Raw genomic sequence first — 20,500 nt, 5'->3', positions numbered from 1 at the left:
CTTTGTATATGGAGCCATTCATAGAGTAGAAAAGCTACGCCAAGTTTCTTAATGGCATTTGTCGAACTTCTTCCACAGAGTGGGTACAGAAACACGTGTGACACAGCAATGCTATATTAACAAGTACAGGAAAGTACAGCCCTTGATAGAGCTGCTGTTGATGGTACATGAACAGAGTAAAGCAGGAATCCCGTGGCGCTGGTGTAGGTGGATGACCGGTGAGGTGTTGACTGAACTCTCGTGGTAGAGCAGGAGCAGGATAGGAGATGAGGCGTTGCCTGGTCTCCTGATTGTGCTGCAGGAGGGAGAAGGCGTTGCCGAGGTCCCGTGGTTGTGCTGCAGGAGGGAGAAGGCGTTGCCGAAGTCCGTGATACTGCTGCTGCTGCTGCGGATGCAGGCGATAATGAGATCCCATGGAATTCCAGCTGGAGGAGTAGAAAAATGCCGAAGACACATTGGGTGCTGCCGCTTCAGGAGACGGTGCCAGAGCCCCGTCAGCGGTCGGAGAACCACAAGTCACTTGGTGTGTGCAGCTGAAGCACGAATGTCTTGACGTAACCCCAGGGCGATAATGCTTGGCTTGTAATGATGGCGAATAATGCCTTATTACCAAAGTGGACAGAAGGTTCGATGCGTCACCGAGGTATGACGTAAGGTTGTCGTTGTGACTTTCCAGAGTGGAGGTGAAATTGAGCGAAGCATCGATGTTGTCCAAGCCATCTGGGATGTGACTGATGTCTTCGGGCCAAAGGCGTGTGGGAATATTGTCCATCACGTCAGATTGCTGTCAAATCGAGACTTCCCTTGTAGACCTTGGCTGAGGGCGGGAGGGGTTCGGAGGGCCACTAGGAAAAGCATTGATATATATATATATATATATATATATATATATATATATATATATATATATATATATATATATATATATATATATATATATATACATATTGTTTTTCGTAACCTAGTTGCTTTGTACCATAATGCATGCAAAGAATTCTTATACACTGTTAACCATAAAGTAATTTCGTCTAGGCCATGTAAGTGATACATCCTCTATCTACTCACGATGATAACTGAGAAAAAGAGCTCTAAAAGACTATACAAACTTTCAATCAAACACAGAAAAATGCTTGATGGTGTCTCTAATGACAACGGTGGCTTGTGGAGGGAGGAGGAAATGGCATCTCTGCCGTGGGCGCCGGTATAGGCCTTAACACTGCAGTTAAGTCTTATATAACCAGTTGGTAGGTTGTCTCGGTCTATCTGGTTGACTATATGGCTGTCTCTGGTTGTTTGGCTAGCTCTGTCTAGTTGGCTGGCTGGCTGGCTGGCTGGCTGGCTGTTTGGTTGGTATAAGATCAGCAGCTGCGTAAGCTAACGTCCAAAGACCGACTCTAAGAAGACTCGAGACCCTGGGGTTTTATCTAATTCCTCAACTTCTTCCATATATTTGACATATAATAAAGACAGATTATAGCAAAACTGTGACATTAAAGAAACAACACTTTTACACCACACGTTTTGCAGGCAATTAACTTTACTGGATGTGGCTAAAGAGCAACTGTAATTTGTAATGTTTTTCTTTATTCACCTATCCATTTTTCTTTCCTATTTCTCTATCTATCTCCGCGGTTGGGAGGAAAATCCATGTCACGATTTTTGAGAGATATATGTTCTAGGATTTCGTATTACAGCTCAAGATCTGTAAACATGCCTGCGAATTCCACTCCTAACTTTTTTTTCGCTGGGTCTCGTAATGTCTAATGAAACGGGCTTTATGCAACCCGATGGAGTGGTCGTGACTTGAGGAATTATAGGTTCTCCTCTGGAACTATTATACCCTTTCCCTCAAGCTGAGGCGTTGAAGTAACCTCTTAAATCTGTATACATGTACTATTTCGTTACTCCAATGTTATTGCCCATTTTCACTTAAATACATTAGTTTCTGCTTTTCATTCTCTCTTAAAAAAAGTTGTAATCATAGAAAACAGAATCCCTGTGTATAGCTTAAGGACTAACTTAACTATCATTGTCAATCTCGGGTAAGGCGTCTGGGTAGGACAGCATTAACATGGCCACTGCCATGCAGCGCCCGCCACGTACGATGATATGGAAAAAAAATTGATAAACAGAAGAAAATGCTCACAGCGGCAATATGTTTACCTTCAATGGCGTCATGTCTTCTTACAAAGTCGGCCAAACTCCTGAATACACCAGCGAATTCCGAGGATACCTGGAATAACTGACCAACTTCCAAAACTGAAGCAATCATTCACTCCCAGATAGACTGATGGTTGACTACGAGACACATTATCAACTGTGGTAAACAAGCTTCCTCTGGTTATCACACTGGCAAAATATTTAAGCATCTGGTCCTTTACGTCACCGACAGGTCTTCCTTCGGAAGACCCAAGTGAGTGAAACGATACGCCAGGCTCCCCCATAAAACACATTGGGGACTATAGGATGACCTGGAGGTCCCAGATATTTTGCCTCAGTCAGCGGGATCCCTCTCTGTGCACCCCCCATGATCTTTCAGTGAGTGGCAGCGCAAAAGTATCACAGAGGTGACAAAGGATCATCGTCAGACGCCAGAGGATCGGATTGCATTATCGAATTTAGGTTTATATGCCAAGCACTGGAGCTTCTAAGGCTATTCAGCGCTCTGGATGGATGATCATGGAGGAGGAGAAGTGTTCTGGATCGTGTGAGGTATTCTTGGCATTGTCACCCCACAAAACAACTATTTTAAAAGACTTAAGTTGATCATGTGGAAATCAGGTGTTGTCTCGTCACCATTGTTGACTTCCTACAGGAAGACAGACATTGTTCGGAACGAAACTTCAGCACTGTGTCTGCACCGTGTCTGTACTCGCCATTATCACACTTGTACAAAGAATTTTTCGAATATTCACAAAAGTTTTTTTTTTTCTAAATATTTCAATTCTTCACTGGAAAGCTACGAGATATTGTCGTCTGATTTCTACGAATCGGAATTCAGTATCGAAATATGGACTTATCATTTTCACAATCGTATAATTTTGTTTTTTTTCTCTTTTTAGTGTTTGTCCCAGCCATAAGCTGAAGTCGTTTGAGATAGTTTAGTTCATCTATTTTACCTTAGTCTACGTTTCCCCCTTGATGATATACTTCCCAAAATATTGTGTTATCTTTAAATAAGTTAAAGAAAATCTACAGCAGGATTCCCTCTCAAAATTGAAGCGAGAGTCGACATTTTACCCAAGTCGATGATATCAACTTCTTGGCGGCATCGCGAGGCAACAAGAGGCATGATGGTGAGGGAGGAGAGAATGTGGACTGCCTCCCTCTCTCTCTCTCTCTGCTGCCGGCTGCTGCCTCTATTCTGCTGAACGACTAGCAGGTCGTGGCGTGGACACTGGAGATCAGTTCTCAATGCAATCAGAATTCCAAATGATGCAATTTGTTTCCCTCTAGTTCAACGAGTCAAATGTTATTATCTATAAGGTGGAGGAAGGGCCCGCCAGGGGTTGATGCTGGCAGGCCCACTGCTCCCCTGCCAGCTCACAACACTTCGGGCCGCCCGAGGTGTTGGAACGGCAGGTGTGCAACTCTGTTCATGACGTCAGAGTCGCTCAAGGAATGATGGAAAATATGACCTGTACAGAAACGGGTACAGGATTTCCACGTACTTATCACAGTGTCTTCTGCTTTCTATTATCTCATCTACTTTTCTTGCTTCCTGACTTACTTTGCCACGACAGTTTCCACAGTGTCTGTACGCCTCGTGGACACAGAAGGCCCAACCACATACTTGCCTTGAGTTAAATCAACGCGTCGCCATTGCTAATTGGACAACTACCGTACCTACACTGAGATCAGGAATACATATTCACAAACTCTCTGTATCCCAGCGATGGTTAGCTTTGGCTCCATACACGACACAGTCTCTTGTCTCTACCACACGCTCTTCATTCTATTATCAGATTCGTCTAAACGTCCTTCCTGTTCACTACTCAGTTCAACTCTCCCTCGTATCGTCCATCTATCTACTCTCTTTTTCAGGGACTTTATCTGTTGCAGGCTGGTGTCTGCAAGGGACGATTGCATCTCGGGAGACAGTCGCAGTGTAGTGGCACAGCAGTGTCACTGCCTTTTTGGATTTGCCCCCTGGTCCACTCCGGAGCACCTGGGGGGGGGGGCTGTGGGTACAGCAGGTGCAACAGTCTGGTGCCCGAGCTACATACTACGAGTCTCCAAGCTTCGTATTTCGTCTAGTGGGCACTGGAGGCCTCACAGTGTTCCATTACCTCAAATGTTTCCTCATCACTCGGTAAACATCTGTAAGATGGTCAATTGTCTCGGGTGTTACTGCAGCTGTTTTTTCTTTTATCACGCTTGGCCATCTTTATCGTGTGGTGGGTAATGGAGGCACCGACTCATACACGTCAGCCATTTTCATCCTCACATTAGCGTCTGTTTCCAGGATGAAGTTACTCCAAACTGCGAGTCTGTATATGTCCTAGTTATTCATCGCCGCTTTCTGTACCGAAGGAGGAGACATTTCTTCCCCTTTCTAAGAGGTTTTCTTCCACTCACATTTCCTAGCTGAAATCTTCAGGCTTCAGTCTGCCACAGATCACGCTATCCCTTGCTTTAAAACCCAGTTGCCACGTCTGTCATCGACCTACTCACACAAGTCCATATATCAGCTTTGCGTCGTCAAAAGGCGTCACATTTTCTACCTGATAAACATTAGCCATAAATTGCTCTTTTTCTCTCTGTCTTTAGAGTTTGATAATGGCGTCTGCGTTGACCGTTCGTCTCGTAACAAATCCTGAAAGTATGCAGGATTTACGCATCTGTTCGTTGCTCGAAGCAAATACTCCCGACTTTACTTTCGCATTTGATGCACGTCTTCTACGCCTTTAGTCCCTGACGATCGCTTGAGGTTCTTTACCCTTCCTTCTTCCCGTATTACCCAACCAGATCCTGGAGCACTTCATACTAACGTAGAGTTCTATGAATCCTCCTCATCACTCGGATCCCACCACTACATCCTGTATTAAAGACATGACAGAAACCTTTATCCCAAGGTTGGAATGTCTGGTCCCCCAACTCTGCTCTTTTGTGTACGACAGACGCACTCGAACAGAAGTCAAGAATTGGGATGTTTTCCCTCCTATTACTTAAGTATTAAGAGGGCTGTGTTTTTTTTATGATCTCACAATCACTGAACAGGAGGTGGACTGCGCTTATAACATCTACTACGTAGAGACTCAAGATATATCAACGATTTCTCTCAAAAGCTGCCATTACTTCAGTCATCAGCGGCCGTCACCAGCAACATCATGAACATTTGCTAACAATATAACCTTGTCTGGGAGGAGCAAGTGTCGAGAGAGTAGTGGAGATATGTCTGTCGAGGGTGATGTTGAACACTGGTTTATGGAGGGTGTACTGAAGATGTGTTTGGTGATGGAGGGAATGAGAGTGAATCATAGTATCTGTCGAGAGAGACATTCTACATTTACATGCTACTGTTGACGTATTCTAGTTCACCAAAGATACCCCTCTACATCTTCCTGCTTTCAAGCTTAGACCACACAAACGTCCTTCTTTCTCGTGTGTGTGTGTGTGTGTGTGTGTGTGTCACTACGAGCGTGTTGCAGCCATCCTTTGCATTTTCCTTTATTACCCTCCTCAGTGGACGGACCGATGCAGTACTGTTTGGTGAGAAGCTTTTGTCCAGTCACAGCCAGCCATCCTCTTCCTCTCATGGCTAAGTTTCACACACAATCCTAAGACCAACGAGAAACCAGACCTCGTGTACGTCCGGGTTCAAGAGAGGTCCGGGTTCCCCAGAAGGCCACGATCCTATCAGGGCGAAGTGCCACACAGGGCCGAGGTCTAGGTCTCGCTAGGTTCGACACAAAGCACAAGGATCCATGCTGGGCTAGTGTCCATGCTAGGTCTGGTTCCATGTGGGGTAAGGCTTCACACACGGGCAAGCTGAACCTTACCGGGCCAGCCTTCACACAGGGCCAGACACCAAGCAGGCCCAGCAGGTCCCGCTCAGAGCTAGGGTCCATGCAGATGCAAACGCCGCCTTGGCTAGGACCTACGTAGGGCCAAACTCCATTTCGAGCTAGGCTCCATGTAAGGTCAGGCTCCATACAGGGCCAGGATCCACCTTGAGCTAAGTTCCACGTCAGGAGAGGTGTCATGAAGGGCCGGGCCTCTGCTGGTGCAGTCTTCCTGCATGGACAGTCTTCATGGTGGGCCATGGTTCCTGCCAGGCCAGGTTCCCTCCAGGGCCAAGACCCGCGAGGAGTTAGAAGACTCCAGGCAGGGCCACGCTCCAGGTACTGCCAGACTCCAGACAGACCCACGCTCCAGGCAGGGTCACGCTCCATGCAACGCCACGATCCGAGTGGGGCCACGCCCCAGGCTAGACCAAGCTCCGAAGATGGCCATGGTCCACACCAAGCCCGGCCCTGACTAGGGACGGTCACCACGCAGGGCCACGCCTCAGGGAGGGCCACATCCCACGTAGTGCCAAGGTCCGGGTGGTGCCACTTCTCCTGTAGCGCTGGTCGCCTTGCCCTACCAGACTGGAGGCTGGAGGAGGCCCCGTGGGGGTAGCAGTGTCTGGTAGTGGGGGGCGTCACTGTTGGTCCAGGACCAACTGCTGGTGTAGGTGATGGAGCTCTCGTTCCATGTCCTCCAGCAGCGTCTGAGCCTGCAAGGGAGAGACACACACACACACACCAGGCAGGCGTGAGGTGTACTGAACTTAGAAAATAGAAAGTAAACAAAGAAACTAGAAACTAGACAATGTTATACACTGCGTAATAAGACCTCGACAAGTCAGACATCAGGGGACTGCCTTGAAAATTTAAGTTAAGCAGGGGTTTGAGGTGACCACTGTCAACCAACTTGTTCGACTGAATTCATCTCTACGTAACATGATATTCCTACATTACAACGTCTGTTTGAAATGCTACCTACTGATCCCATCCTGTGAGGTGCTGAAATGTATTTTGCACGTAATTGGGATAACGAATTTCATCAATCGTAACTAAAGTTTCGATTGAGAGAGAGAGAGAGAGAGAGAGAGAGAGAGAGTCTGACCAACACCCAGCTAGGCTGACGCCTGATCCCTGGTACAGCAGAACACTTTCTAAGGATCAGGTGGGACTTACCTCCTCTCGGGAGTGGACCAGGGCGGCGTCCACGTTCAGACCGATCCTGACCATGCCCATGTAGCTGGCGAAGGAGACGCCCACACCCACCGGGGACCGATTGGGCACCCAGAAGAGCAGGTCTTCCACCTTGTCGCCCCAGACTGTTATCTCCTTCTGGGGACCTGACGGAGGGAGTCGCTGGGTCAGGTTAAAGTACTCTGAGGAAAGGATGGGGGGGAGAGGGAGCAAGGGATGAGGAGATGGGAGGGAAGGGGAGGTGGGGAGATATAAGGGAAATGGAAGAGTGGGGTCAGGGAGGGTGGGGAAAGATGTGAGGGGAAGGATAGAAGGTAGGGAAGGCTGAGGGAACTCAGGGGTGGACCTGACCTGCCTAGGGTCACGGTGATAGCTTGTTCATGTGTAGCCGGGTGTAGACCAACATATACATGTACAATCCGACGTATGTACAAATAAATGCATGAAAATATGTACATTTGTACGTCTTTTGCCGTGATAGTCGTAGAAGTTATGCGAATATATAGTATATATATATATATATATATATATATATATATATATATATATATATATATTTTTTTTTTTTTTTTTTTTTTGCTTTGTCGCTGTCTCCCGCGTTTGCGAGGTAGCGCAAGGAAACAGACGAAAGAAATGGCCCAACCCACCCCCATACACATGCCTTGATTCAATCCACTGACAGCACGTCAACCCCGGTATACCACATCGCTCCAGTTCACTCTATTCCTTGCCCGCCTTTCACCCTCCTGCATGTTCAGGCCCCGATCACTCAAAATCTTTTTCACTCCATCTTTCCACCTCCAATTTGGTCTCCCACTTCTCCTCGTTCCCTCCACCTCCGACACATATATCCTCTTGGTCAATCTTTCCTCACTCATTCTCTCCATGTGACCAAACCATTTCAAAACACCCTCTTCTGCTCCCTCAACCACGCTCTTTTTATTTCCACACATCTCTCTCACCCTTACATTACTTACTCGATCAAACCACCTCACACCACACATTGTCCTCAAACATCTCATTTCCAGCACATCCATCCTCCTGCGCACAACTCTATCCATAGCCCACGCCTCGCAACCATACAACATTGTTGGAACCACTATTCCTTTAAACATACCCATTTTTGCTTTCCGAGATAATGTTCTCGACTTCCACACATTGTTCAAGGCTCCCAGGATTATCGCCCCCTCCCCCACCCTATGATTCACTTCCGCCATGGTTCCATCCGCTGCCAGATCCACTCCCAGATATCTAAAACACTTTACTTCCTCCAGTTTTTCTCCATTCAAACTTACCTCCCAATTGACTTGACCCTCAACCCTACTGTACCTAATAACCTTGCTCTTATTCACATTTACTCTTAACTTTCTTCTTTCACACACTTTACCAAACTCAGGTAAACACAGCATAAAACCTATCTTCACATTTTCAAAGTCATACAATATGACATAAGGACGAAAGGATCCGAGAGCATACCAACTTTTCAAAGGTAACAAGTGATCATTCTGATACCTGTCGTTCACTAATGTAAAGTTAGTTTATGTGCCGTGTATACATAGAGATATGTAATACAAATGTTATCTATTATGTCAACTGTGGAAGTTATAATGTTTCGAGTTTGAGAGTGACAAACATTTGTTTATGTCTGAGTTTGTGTACAGGTGAGATGGTGGTGAATATTGGGAGTATTTCCTATGCTATACAAATATTAGATCATAAGAATAAGGGTGTAGTATACATTCCACATTATGTACATAAGATCATCCAAAGTTTTCTTGTCATTTGTATACAACTTGATTATCTCTTTTCTAAGCATAGGATTAATGACGACTAACTACCAAGTCCTTCAGTGCATGGGCATGATTGTTTAAGGGTAGTAACAAATAATTAAGGTTCTGAGGTGTTCTTACGATTCTTTAAGGGTAGTAGCAAATAGTTATGGTTCTGAGGTGTTCTTCCTGGCTAGTCACTTCATCTGTTGCCTCTTGACGCATCCAGTGCGAAGAGTTGAAGGATATCAATGGCCTCCTTTAAGACGAGGGTGTAGTCCCTGGGGTGGAAAGTCTGTCCCTTTGGGTATGATGACGTGACCTTCGAGCTGATCTTTAAGGGTCAAGGTTAAGGTGCCAGACCATCATGCCCCAGGGTCTTAGGGCGTCGTGATCAAAGGTTGTATGGACGTGCTCAAGAAATTGATTTATTGAGGTTATGTCTGGGAGTAGGAGGTGGAGGAAGTCCCTATACAAGAACGCTGGTAGAGAGAGAGAGAGAGAGAGAGAGAGAGAGAGAGAGAGAGAGAGAGAGAGAGAGAGAGAGAGAGAGAGAGAGTGTGGTCACTGACCTGGCACGTTGCTGGCGGCGACAGTGACGCCCCTGCCGGAGAGGAGGAGTTCGGCCACGGGCGCCGGCAGGACCTGGCTCACGGCCCTCACCACCCAGAAGACGGCTCCGAGGGTTGGGTCTCGCTTCATCCCCTCCAGGACGCTCTGTCGGCAGACAACACCACACCATCGCTGACACAGGCTGACCTGACCCTCGACCCCCATCACCCACATGATGGCACGCCTCATGTACTCACCTCATGAGTCCCCCAGTCATGGAGGCTCATGGAGATGGTGACAGAATACGTATGGTAGTGCCATATGTAAAGTCATATACACACTCCCCCCAAAAATGTATCGATTCCCCGGGGTTGTAGTTTCTCACCCTATACAACTGGACGAATGAGATTAACTCTCGACTTTGCTGTCATCCTGATGTCATTTACAACTGAAAAAAAGTTGTCAGTGACGCTGTGTTTTCATCTCGGTTGGTCAATTGTAGATTATTAACAACTTCGGGCCCGGGTGACCGATACTTTTTTGGGAGACTGTACATTGCCCTCATGTCACACAAACATATCCTCTGATTACATCTAGTCTGAAATACACACACACACACACACACACACACACACACACACACACACACACACACACACACACTCACACATACGGGAAAAGCCACCGAAACTCTATTCATTCACTGAACATAATGCAGAAATTTGTCTATTCACACCAACATCATCTCCATCACCACGAACACCATCATCGCACACAACACTTCAACATCCTCACCACCACAGCCCACCACGCCATCAACCACATCAAAAATGACCCATGACCTACCTCACACACTTCCAGTCTACCCCTCGCCATGACCCCGCTCTTGACTCCACCTTACTATCCTTAACAAACATTATACCCCAAATAACCTGACCTTATCCCCAACTAACTTTACACCACACCTACCGTCTTCAGATAACAGCACATGGTAGTAGTATTACACAGTAAAGTCTGAGAGACATACAGACATACCTGAAGACACCGACAGAGACTTAAAACACCAGCATCCTCATGTCATCATGACGCTACACCAGGTTCGTGCGAATGTAAGATTCACTCACATACTGAAGGACATGAGAGGCAGGGCGTGGTAGCCTGCCTTACCTTGGTGGCTGTGAGCCTGGCGGAGGGCGTGAGTGTGCGGGCTGAGGGCAGCTTGAGCGTGGCCACGGAGAAGCGGTTGGTGAGGACGAGGGGCGCCTGCAGGTTGTGGAAGCTGACGGGCACCACCGCTGTCACCTGACCCACCTCCTCCGACCTGGTCACACGGGACAGGGGAGAAAACACGGCACTTAGATCCGAGTTCGAAGCCCGCCAACTCCCGGGACTACGCGTTACCAGTCGAAACACTCGGTCACCTTCGTAACCGCCTCTCTCTCTCTCTCTCTCTCTCTCTCTCTCTCTCTCTCTTGCTCCCTCCTCCAGCTCCTCTGTCTCTTTCTGCAACTTGGGAGAAGAGGAGGAGTAGGAGGAGGAGGAGGAGGGGACGGGGGTTGAGATGAGAGAGAGAGAGAGAGAGAGAGAGAGAGAGAGAGAGTCTGGGAGAGGGAAAGATAGTTTTTCCCCCCGTCCTTAATATTACGACAGGTTCCATATTCACACTGGGTTGCCCAGCAAATGTACAGAAATGTGTGTGTGTGTGTGTGTGTGTGTAATCACCTATTTGTATTGTACGGGTTGGGGGAAGGGGGGTGAGGGTGAGTTTTTCCCCGTCTTGAACGTCATCCACTGTTGTATGATATTATCAACTTGCGTGTACCGTCCACATTCACCATCCGCAGACATATTCAGGCAGGAGTGTAATTGTACTGGTAAGTCATTCATCTAAACTAAGAAGAGCAATGGTCGCAGGGTAGAACCCTGTAGCACGCCACTGGTGACCCATATCAGGAGTGAACCAGAACATGTGTGCTTTGTTCCACTCTATGAAGATAATCTGTGCACTGATCTAGTCTCTCTCTCTCTCTCTCTCTCTCTCTCTCTCTCTCTCTCTCTCTCTCTCTCCTCTTTTTTCCCCTGCTTGAAGACCCAGCTTCTTTACCATCCTGGTGAGTGGCACAGTGTCAAATGCTTTCTGGCAGTCCAGTTATAGACAATCCATCCAGCCTTCTCTTTTGTCTAAAACGGAGCTCACTCTCTCGTAGAAATCTAAGAGGTTCGCCACACAAGACTTGACTTCCTTTCCCCTGACACTCAGTTCACTGTTTTATCATACAAAACGAATCTTAGGCATATAAAGCAAGTGCATTATGAGGAGTCTATCAAAAAATAGATATTCTGGCGTTGGGTGGCAGACTCATCAGCAAACAGAGTTGCCATTTGAAAGTAAAAACACTTTTTCATTTCCAGTTTGCTTGGCTCACTGGTTCTACCACGGCCAGTACCTCCTGGGAAAGGAATATATTCATCACGGTAACTCAGTTATATGACGGTAAGTGTTGACAAAGATGATGTTCTCCTGGGAACTTCGTTGTATCAGGTGCAGGTTAGTGTGTTTCGTTATGTGTGTTCCTGTCTAGTGTGTCTCTATTTCAAGTGTTGGCTGAGAGGTCATTGAATGCCTAACTCAGGGCTGTACATATACGCAAGGATGTGTATCTAACCTAGCGTATACTAGGTACCCAATTCATTAATCATTTGCGGTGGGAGGATGAACAGCTGGGTGAACTGAGGACCAACTGCCGCCTCCCAGGATTCGAACCCGGGCGGGACTGTGGGTGAAATCATAGTCAACAACGCTAAAGGCTACAATATAGAAGTCCATAAAGACCATTGTGGGTATGTCAATATGTCCCAGCAAGTATAGTATGTAATGTTTACAATGAGGACGACCTCTGTAAGGTATGAATTGTAGTGGTAAATGTTCCCCTTCAGGAGTGGCGAGGCGCGCGGACCCCAGTGGTAAAGTACCTGCGGGCGAAGTGCTTGGCGAGGGCGGCGGCGAGGCAGGACATGAGGACGTCGTTGACGGTGGCGTGGGCGGCGAGCTTCACCTGCTTGAGGGCGGCCAACGGCAGCTCCCTGGACCACGTCATCACCTGTTAGCAGAACACAAGAGCTCAGAGGGATGGGCCAGTGTGGCTCGCGGGACGACCTCGCCATGGCTGTATGATATCTAGTTGCAATGTGGCTAAAGATGTTGCTACGTGCACACACTTCCCGTTCACCTAGACAGACCTCCGTGTACATTTATCTTAAAGTCCCTCATATCATCTCTCTCGTTTTCTTTTGCGCATCTTTCTGCTCAGTTTCTTTACGTGTATGACATACTGTGTTAATTTATTCTACGTTCATCAACAATACATTTCGGTCTGACTAGTCTGCCGTAGACATCTATACACCGAGAGATTTTGAGGACCTTTCCTGGTTGGTCTAGATATCTTGAAATCCATTCACAACGGGTCGTAACAGGTTCTACGTGCCAAACTTCCCTCACATGACTCTCCTATCTGTCTAATCTCTTCCTTCTCTTTCCTTAATAAATATCTATTCACTGACTGTTGTTCCATTATCTATGGAGTCCTCCTCCAGACGTCTGCTTTTGCTCGTATCCTCTTTCTTCAACAACTAGCCTGGTCATTCCTTACAGAAATTCCCAGTGGGCGAGCGGAAGGGTTCCATTCCATTCTCACTCAGGGCGCAACATAGTCATATCAACACAAGGAAATGTGCAGACTTTCCTTTAAGTTGTTGGGGATATAACAATGTCCGCTGGGGCCATTGCTCAGTCCTATAGAATGTTCAAAGTTCCCCTCTAGGTAACTGCCTCCCATAACAATGAACCAGACAAAGTCGCATCTAGACACAGTGGAGAATACGCTCGTTATCATTTCCAATCTTAGTTTTGATGTGGTAGCCTCTCCGCTCTGTGTTAACGCCTCTCAAGTCAATTTGTGAAAGACCCAAACATTCATAATTTCTCACAAGCAAAACATCATTCAGTGGACTCAGCTCCGCGAGGACACTTAGTCCATCTTCTACCTAGACTAACACCCAGGGTCTGACCAGGTAACACAGTGTTGCATTATGATCAATTTTTGTAAATTTGAGAATGTCTATAGAAGCTCTGGTCTCCAAAGTTAATTATCGACCTGTTCGCTAGTGCCAAAGCTTTACCCTTCTCACAATGAAGACGGTCTGTGTGGTCAAAGGTTATAATCAACCTATTATCACCCCCATCTGTTATCATCTGTCTCATCAGCGACCCGACCCTCACTTCCAGCACTTCTGCCTCTTATATACTTTCTTCGGGGTTCTAGTCTTTCCTTAATTCACTGCATCATGTATGGTCGGCCCCTCCTATGAACACTCACACTGTATATACCCCAGACGCTGCCCCTACCAATTCTCACACACGCCCTTAAGACACCACATACACGAAGGTAATTGTATCATATGCAGACATGGGGCAGTGTTATGAGGTAGGGCTAGGGGATAGTGTCAAGCGACAGTGCCAGGGACAGTACCCAGGGATAATGCTAGGGGACAGTGTCAAGTAAAAGTCCTATGGGACAGTGTCAAGGGATACTGTTAAGGTATAGTGTCAAGGGACAGTGTTAGGGGACAGTGTCAAGGGATAGTCCTATGGGACAGTGTCAAGGGATAACGTGATGTGAAAGTGTCATGTGGACAGTGTCAGAGGAACAATATCAGAGACCCACAAGTGGGACTTCCTCCTTCAGCCTCAGGAGCAGAGTGAGTGAGTGAGTGAGCGAGTACTGAGAGGCTGACCTTTCTGCCGGAGAGCAGTTGTCCGTGGAGGGCGTTGTGGTCGAAGTTAGCCACCACCTGCAGGAGGCCCAGGGGAAGCACCAGGGCCGACCACACCATCATGGCCAGCCTGAAGAAGAACGGTCGTTTACAGGACTGTGGTCACAGTGAAACGAAAAGATCAAAATGTAACAAAATATAAAGATCTTTTTGAACTTCAAAATACTACAAGATCGAGTATCATGAAATACAATAACACAGTATATATATATAATGTCTAGATAAGAACACAAACAAAGAAAACAGCAATACAAAATGATTATGAATGAGCCAATAAATTCATGTTAAAAAATGGAAATGTTCAAGTCTCATACAATGATACGTATCCACAAGACAGTGACGTATACACTGGTATAGGAAATGGACCACAGAACGAACACATACCGAGAACAACCAGGTTATGAAGAACACCAAGAGAACTGAACACCTTGAGATGCTCTGGGAGGAATGACCCGGTTGACCTGTGTCGGGGCTTGATAACAAACACCTTTCACTGATCCTACTGTGTGTCTGTCGTGCCATTTGCACTTACCATGCCATTCCCATCCTGTGGTGCTGCTCCCACTGTGCCCAGCGACATTCAGGGAACATCCAAAGAGTTACTATCTTCTCCAACGCGCCAGCAGTATGCCTGGCACTGCTGGATGTAGGTGGCAATCCTTGACACATCGACAGATTGGATCCAAGTTCCTACACCAACTTATCATTATTACTCGTTGCAGGAATCGTTTCTCAACTGTTTAAGGTCCAACGACTCACTCCCAGGACATACTGAGGCATCATACTGCCTCAAGAGTTACTCGTCTGAGGCATCTGCTGCCTCAGGAGTTGCTCGTCCGAGGCATCTACTGCCTCAAGAGTTGCTCTTCTCCCCGCTCAAAATAGGCGACCCGACTGCTTCAATCCAAACACACGAAGTTAATCTGCTGTTTCCGAAAAAGATGCTTCGCGAGTACATGACCACACAGCCCACCACGTCAGAATCAGGATAATAGACTAGAAAAGGAAGGATCTTACTATTTCATATTCAATTGCCTCCCACCATTAGCGAGGTATCATTAGGAGCAAACGAACAAATGTCTCATTTGGACAAATTCCATCTCTAGCTGGTGTGTATAATGTACCGAGACCACAGCTCACCATCCGCAGTCGAGCCCCACAGACTGATTCGTGGTCCACCTGGATCACGCCACATGACTAGGTTTAGCCCAGAGACGTCGCGTCTTATGAGAGGACACGGGAAGGACAGATGACAGAAGACCTTAAGTTTTTAGATGAAGTTATCTGCTGGAGGACTATATCATTATCTACAAGTCCTTATTATATTAGTGATAGAGACGAAACAATACTGCGAAGAGCAGCTCTCTACCTATCGCTCCCTTCATCAAAAACAACCAGTGTCAGAAAGCGAAGGAGCACCGTGTATTATATGTAGGGTATACCATCAAAGGCATTTTGTAGGAAAGTGTGGATTGGAAATTATGCCTAAGATATTGCAGCGGCAGTGGCCTCTGGGGTAGGGGGGTTGAGATGTGAAGTGGTAAAGGAATTAGTCGACTATTTACGAAATCTAAACATGTATATCATTTTCTTAATGACTTTATATTTAGTGATAATTGTGGGTTCTGTGAGATGAGTGTAGCAATGATTTAGAGGCGTTGACACTCCTCGTCATAGCAAATAATGTAATTCATTCCAGTGTTCTGTAACTCTGCTGCAGAAAAGAAGCTTTACTTGCTAATATTAGCATTACATCGTCCGTTTCAATTTCCCGCCATTATTTCTGGGTGTTGAATGTTCATCAACGTGTAATCTGTTTTATGTTATCAGAGTTGTTCAGTATTCTGAAACCCTCCACTACATCCCTTCAAAGACCACCAAAAGCATTCCATCCCCCCCTTCAAACCTCTCCCCCAGCCCCCATCAAACGCCACTCTAAAAGACTCACTTGACGAAGAAGTTGACGGGGCGGAGACCCACTGGAGGGAAGGAGATGGGCGTGTCCACCAGCGCCTCCACACACAGACGCATCATCGTGACGCCGTCACCGATGGCGTGGTGCAGCCGTACCACCAGATTGTACCTGCCGTCACACTACCGTTACTCGCTGAAGCTCGCGTAACGCGTCACACGACCACATACACTATCACAATCACCACACACACACACACACACACACACACACACACACACACAGAAACCTTTTCTTCTGTGGCATCATTTTACAGACACTTTTGTAACCATCTGGTCTTCTGAAATGTGATATTATTCACATGAGGAATCACATAGTCACATGATTCGTGTTCCACCTACAGTCACATGAGTCCAGTCACATGATGGCAGAGTCATATAAGATTATGAAAGCCTTAAGTAACATTCACTTACATGATTCCTGTATCAAATGGAATCACATGAACTCTAAGTCCGATGAAATCATGTGATCTCTCAGGTAGAGACAATCACATGACTTCTGAGTCATGTGATCCTATGATTTTCATGTACAATTATGTGATTCCTGAGGTGCAGACAGTCACATAATCTTTGAGTCTCATGATTCTTGAGTCACATGAATCTTGAAGTCAAATATTCCCCAGCCATACACAGTTATATGATATTCTCTTCTATTGTCACAAGATTTTTGAGTCACATAACATTTGATGTCCATAATTCCTGAGTCACATGCTATGTGATTTACATATTTTTGAATCACATGAATAAGTCAAATGATCTTTCAATAGCATAATAGTTGATCTACAAGACTCCCGAGTTACATAGTCCCTTCGTCACAAAATATTTAGTTTGAACGATTCTTGAATTAAATAATCTTTGAATCACATCTCAGAATCACCTGATATTCTGTATCTAAACCCAGAAAATAAAGTATAGCAGTCTGACGATTTGTAGTGTGAAGTTTGATACATAGAAGAAATGTGAGGAAGAGAAAGTGGGAAAGAAAAGATGTATGAAGACTAATTGGTCTTGTGACGTCAACAGTATAGTTCTACTTTGTCGTGTGACGTCATCAGTGTGGCTCTATTTGTCTTGTGACGTCAACAATATGGCTGACCTGTTATCATGGCGGACGAGGAGAAGGATTTCCCATGGTGGACGATCGGCCGAGAGAGCGGTCGTGCCTTCCTCACTCAGGAACTGGTGCACTAGGGCGTCCGCCTCCCCCTGCCGAGCTGTCGACTCGGTGTTCGAGGTCGTGTTGTTCAGCATGTTCACCGTCACGTGTTCAGGGCAGGTGTTCTCCAGGCTGGTCCCGGAGTGGAGGGCGCCAAGGTCGATGACTCGCACGTGATTCTGGATGTCGAAGTCCTTGTCGTCTCTCCACGAGTAATAGCCATATCTCTGAGAGAACACCTGGCGGAATTTCTTGTACCTGTAGTCGCCCTGGTCGTCCCTCACGTCTAGGATTTTGGTCTCGATGTGTCGATAGATCTTGTCGAGGTTCGGGACACCGTAGAGCAAGAGAGATATCGTTATAAAAGGTCGACTCTCCTTCGATTCGACGCCCCAGATGCTGTCCATACCCTGTGCCTTGGTGACGTCCGACCCGAACTTGAGACTATACACGACCTTGATGAGGCAAGAGGTCAACCAGAAGAGAAAGAGAACGGGAAGCACCAGCGGTAGAGACACTAACATCAAAGTCAGTCCCACAATCGTCTTTAAGAGATAAGTGAAAATGGTTTTCAAAACTTTGAGGTGCTTCATCATGGCGGGCGTCATTAGAGGATGAAAGAGTTTTTCTGATGTGAGGACACCTTCCCGCAGCGCCAGGAGGACGATGACCCCGAGAGGCGCATCCTGAAGCAGTAGTCTGAAGGAGACGTCCGTGGAGGAGGAGAGGTGGTCCAGCCAATCTCCCTCTGGGGTTATGGGTGGGTAGAGCGACGCGGTGATGTTGGCGGGCTGGGAGGTGTTGGTGACCATCCAGAAGTAGACTTGTTCCTCCAGAGGGTGGACCATGCCCGCCATGGCTGCCAGCAAGTGGTGAGTGGAGAGGATGGGGGGTTACGCCCAGCCCTAGCTACGGGGAGCTGTCGCCCTCAGCGAAGGTGCGACGTAGCAAGTGCAACTTGAGCTAATCCTCTTTATGTTGTTTGTATCCGTCCTGACGCTGCAGTAGCAACTGCCTCCGCACTTATTTTCTATGTACACAATGACACTAAACTATCTTTAAAGAGAGTTAAATTGTCTTTATAAAAAAAACTGTACCGTCTATTTACTATATACACAACTTAGGCTAAAGTTCCCTCTCGTAGAAGGTAAAGCAGTTCTTACAGACGTTTATGAGCGTATTTCCTTAAGATTAGATGTGGACAAAGTAAAGAGTTCTTGTCGCTATTGCAGTGGATTAGTTTCTGGTTAAGGAAGGGTGTGATTGAAGATGATCTGTTATCTGCAAAGAGATAAAAGGAACAATATTAGTAGCCTCACAGCTTAGGACCAGAACCTACTACTCCACACCAGTATAATGTTCCCTTTATAACTACTCTTACGTACCGCCAGACACCATGATACCTTATACATTTCTTCTTAGACATTTTCGCCAATTCATCAACTAAAATGTATCATAGATTGGCACAAAATACAACCCAGAACCAGAGGGGAAAACTCTGCGTGCAGGAATCCGTATAAGTTCTGCAATAGTCTGACATTTCTCTCTCGTCTGTCAACCAGAAGACTTTGGCTTCCAACACAAGAGTTGACATGGCCATCTAGGTCAAGTTGAGGGACTGTATATATTGTTTGTTATCCTTCATGTCTTTTTCAACCCTCCCATTTACTTCAGACCAGCTAGGCTTAGGTCACCTTTCAAAGAAAGCTAAATCACCCTCGCCTTCCTTTCCTCAAACGCAGACCCAGTAGATCTGATGATACTAAATTTAACATAACTTAATATTGACCAAACAATGGTGATAACGTTCTAACGATATAACCACATGATTAACTGTTGAATCACCCGTTCATCATACCACCAGTGAGTGTGGGAAGGACTCGCTTGTCTGATTTACCCTACCACATCCATTGATGGGCCCCAGCTCCCGCGTATCGATGAACGAATACAAAGATCAACAAAACCAATTTCGCCTTTGTTTTGGGAAGAGGGGGTTTAGTTATAATGTAAAGCTCAGCAAACTCATTAGATTTACCAGTGAACTTCGCCAGTATCGAGGAGGTCACAATGAGAAACGAGGATTCATATCTAAATGAAAGAACGTGTGATGAGTCGAGTTAGTGGCTGCCGGGAGTCGACCGCCACGCGTCTCGTGGAGGATTTACAGAAGTCTTCCTCGCTCTCCCTCCGACATACGATGCATAAGAGAGGTGGAGCAAGAGAAGGCAAGAATGGTGAATACGGTTACTGAAGATGATAATCTTTCACCTTTATTGAACGCTAGACTTACGTGGCATGAAGCTTTGAGGAGCAAGATCTAAGGCTCTAGGTGGTGTGTGAGGAGCAGGATCTAAGGCTCCAGGTGGTGTGAGGAACAAGATCTAAGGCTCCATGTGATGCGTGAGGAGCAAGATCTAAGGCTCCATGTGATGCGTGAGGAGCAAGATCTAAGGCTCCAGGTGGTGTGTGAGGAGCAAGATCTAAGGCTCCAGGTGGTGTGTGAGGAGCAAGATCTAAGGCTCCAGGTGATGTGTGAGGAGCAAGATCTAAGGCTCAGGTGATGCGTGAGGAGCAAGATCAGCACCTTGAGTCTTCCTCACGACACGTTCTGCATCACACTTGACCCATGACGTCTGTCTAACCCCGGATCAACAGCGACTGCTGAAGCAGGGAGAGATAAGCCGTAAGCTTACAGATGAGCTGTAAGCTTAAAGATTAACTGCAAGCTTGGATGAGAGGCTCCACTAACACGCTTACTGGGCTTCTCTTACCATAATCCTCTTCCTCTTACCCCCAGGTAGCCCCGGGTAGAGTCGTGTATCAGGAAGTAACGCCTATTCTTCCAGACGCCCGGGAGATGTACGTCATCTCCCAGGAATTCGGGGAGATACAAGTCGTCTCCCAGGCACCGGGGAGAAATATGTCCTCTCCCAGATACTAGGGAGATACAAGTCGTCTTTCAGACACGGTAGAGAGACACTTGCGCTCCCCCAGGCACCAGGGAACAACAGTTACGT

The 20,500-nt window shown here is 46.6% G+C and overlaps 1 protein-coding gene across 2 annotated transcripts; it reads right to left on the bottom strand.

The window, feature by feature from the left end:
• Positions 1-98: 98 nt before the first annotated feature.
• LOC139765008 (probable diacyglycerol O-acyltransferase tgs1) lies at positions 99-18,761 on the bottom strand. Of its 2 annotated transcripts, XM_071692067.1 has the most exons (8): positions 17,424-18,761; positions 16,305-16,439; positions 14,318-14,426; positions 12,497-12,624; positions 10,691-10,844; positions 9,544-9,688; positions 7,185-7,348; positions 6,512-6,721 (listed from the first exon to the last, which is right to left on the bottom strand). In XM_071692067.1, exons 1-8 carry the CDS (start codon positions 18,338-18,340, stop codon positions 6,647-6,649), a joined length of 1,827 nt encoding a protein of 608 aa, XP_071548168.1. In that variant the 5' UTR covers positions 18,341-18,761; the 3' UTR covers positions 6,512-6,646. The 2 variants fall into 2 exon arrangements, with proteins under 2 accessions (XP_071548167.1, XP_071548168.1); XM_071692066.1 differs by lacking the exon at positions 12,497-12,624 and having other exon boundaries at positions 99-6,721.
• Positions 18,762-20,500: the final 1,739 nt, after the last annotated feature.

This window comes from Panulirus ornatus, chromosome 52, assembly GCF_036320965.1.
Source record: "Panulirus ornatus isolate Po-2019 chromosome 52, ASM3632096v1, whole genome shotgun sequence".
Taxonomy (NCBI): Eukaryota; Metazoa; Arthropoda; class Malacostraca; order Decapoda; family Palinuridae; genus Panulirus; species Panulirus ornatus.
The sequence above is the reverse complement of the archived record's forward strand: the minus strand, read 5'-3'. Positions and strand labels throughout refer to the sequence as shown.

What these genes read in the sequence shown, in the direction of transcription:
- LOC139765008 (XM_071692066.1), bottom strand. Translation starts at nt 18,340, where the DNA reads ATGGCGGGCATGGTCCACCCTCTGGAGGAACAAGTCTACTTCTGGATG. An exon ending in CCCGTCAACTTCTTCGTCAA is followed by an intron (nt 14,427 to 16,304) that starts GTGAGTCTTTTA and finishes GTTCTTCTTCAG; the next exon opens with GCTGGCCATGATGGTGTGGT. An exon ending in CCAGGCTCACAGCCACCAAG is followed by an intron (nt 9,689 to 10,690) that starts GTAAGGCAGGCT and finishes GTCTGCCGACAG; the next exon opens with AGCGTCCTGGAGGGGATGAA.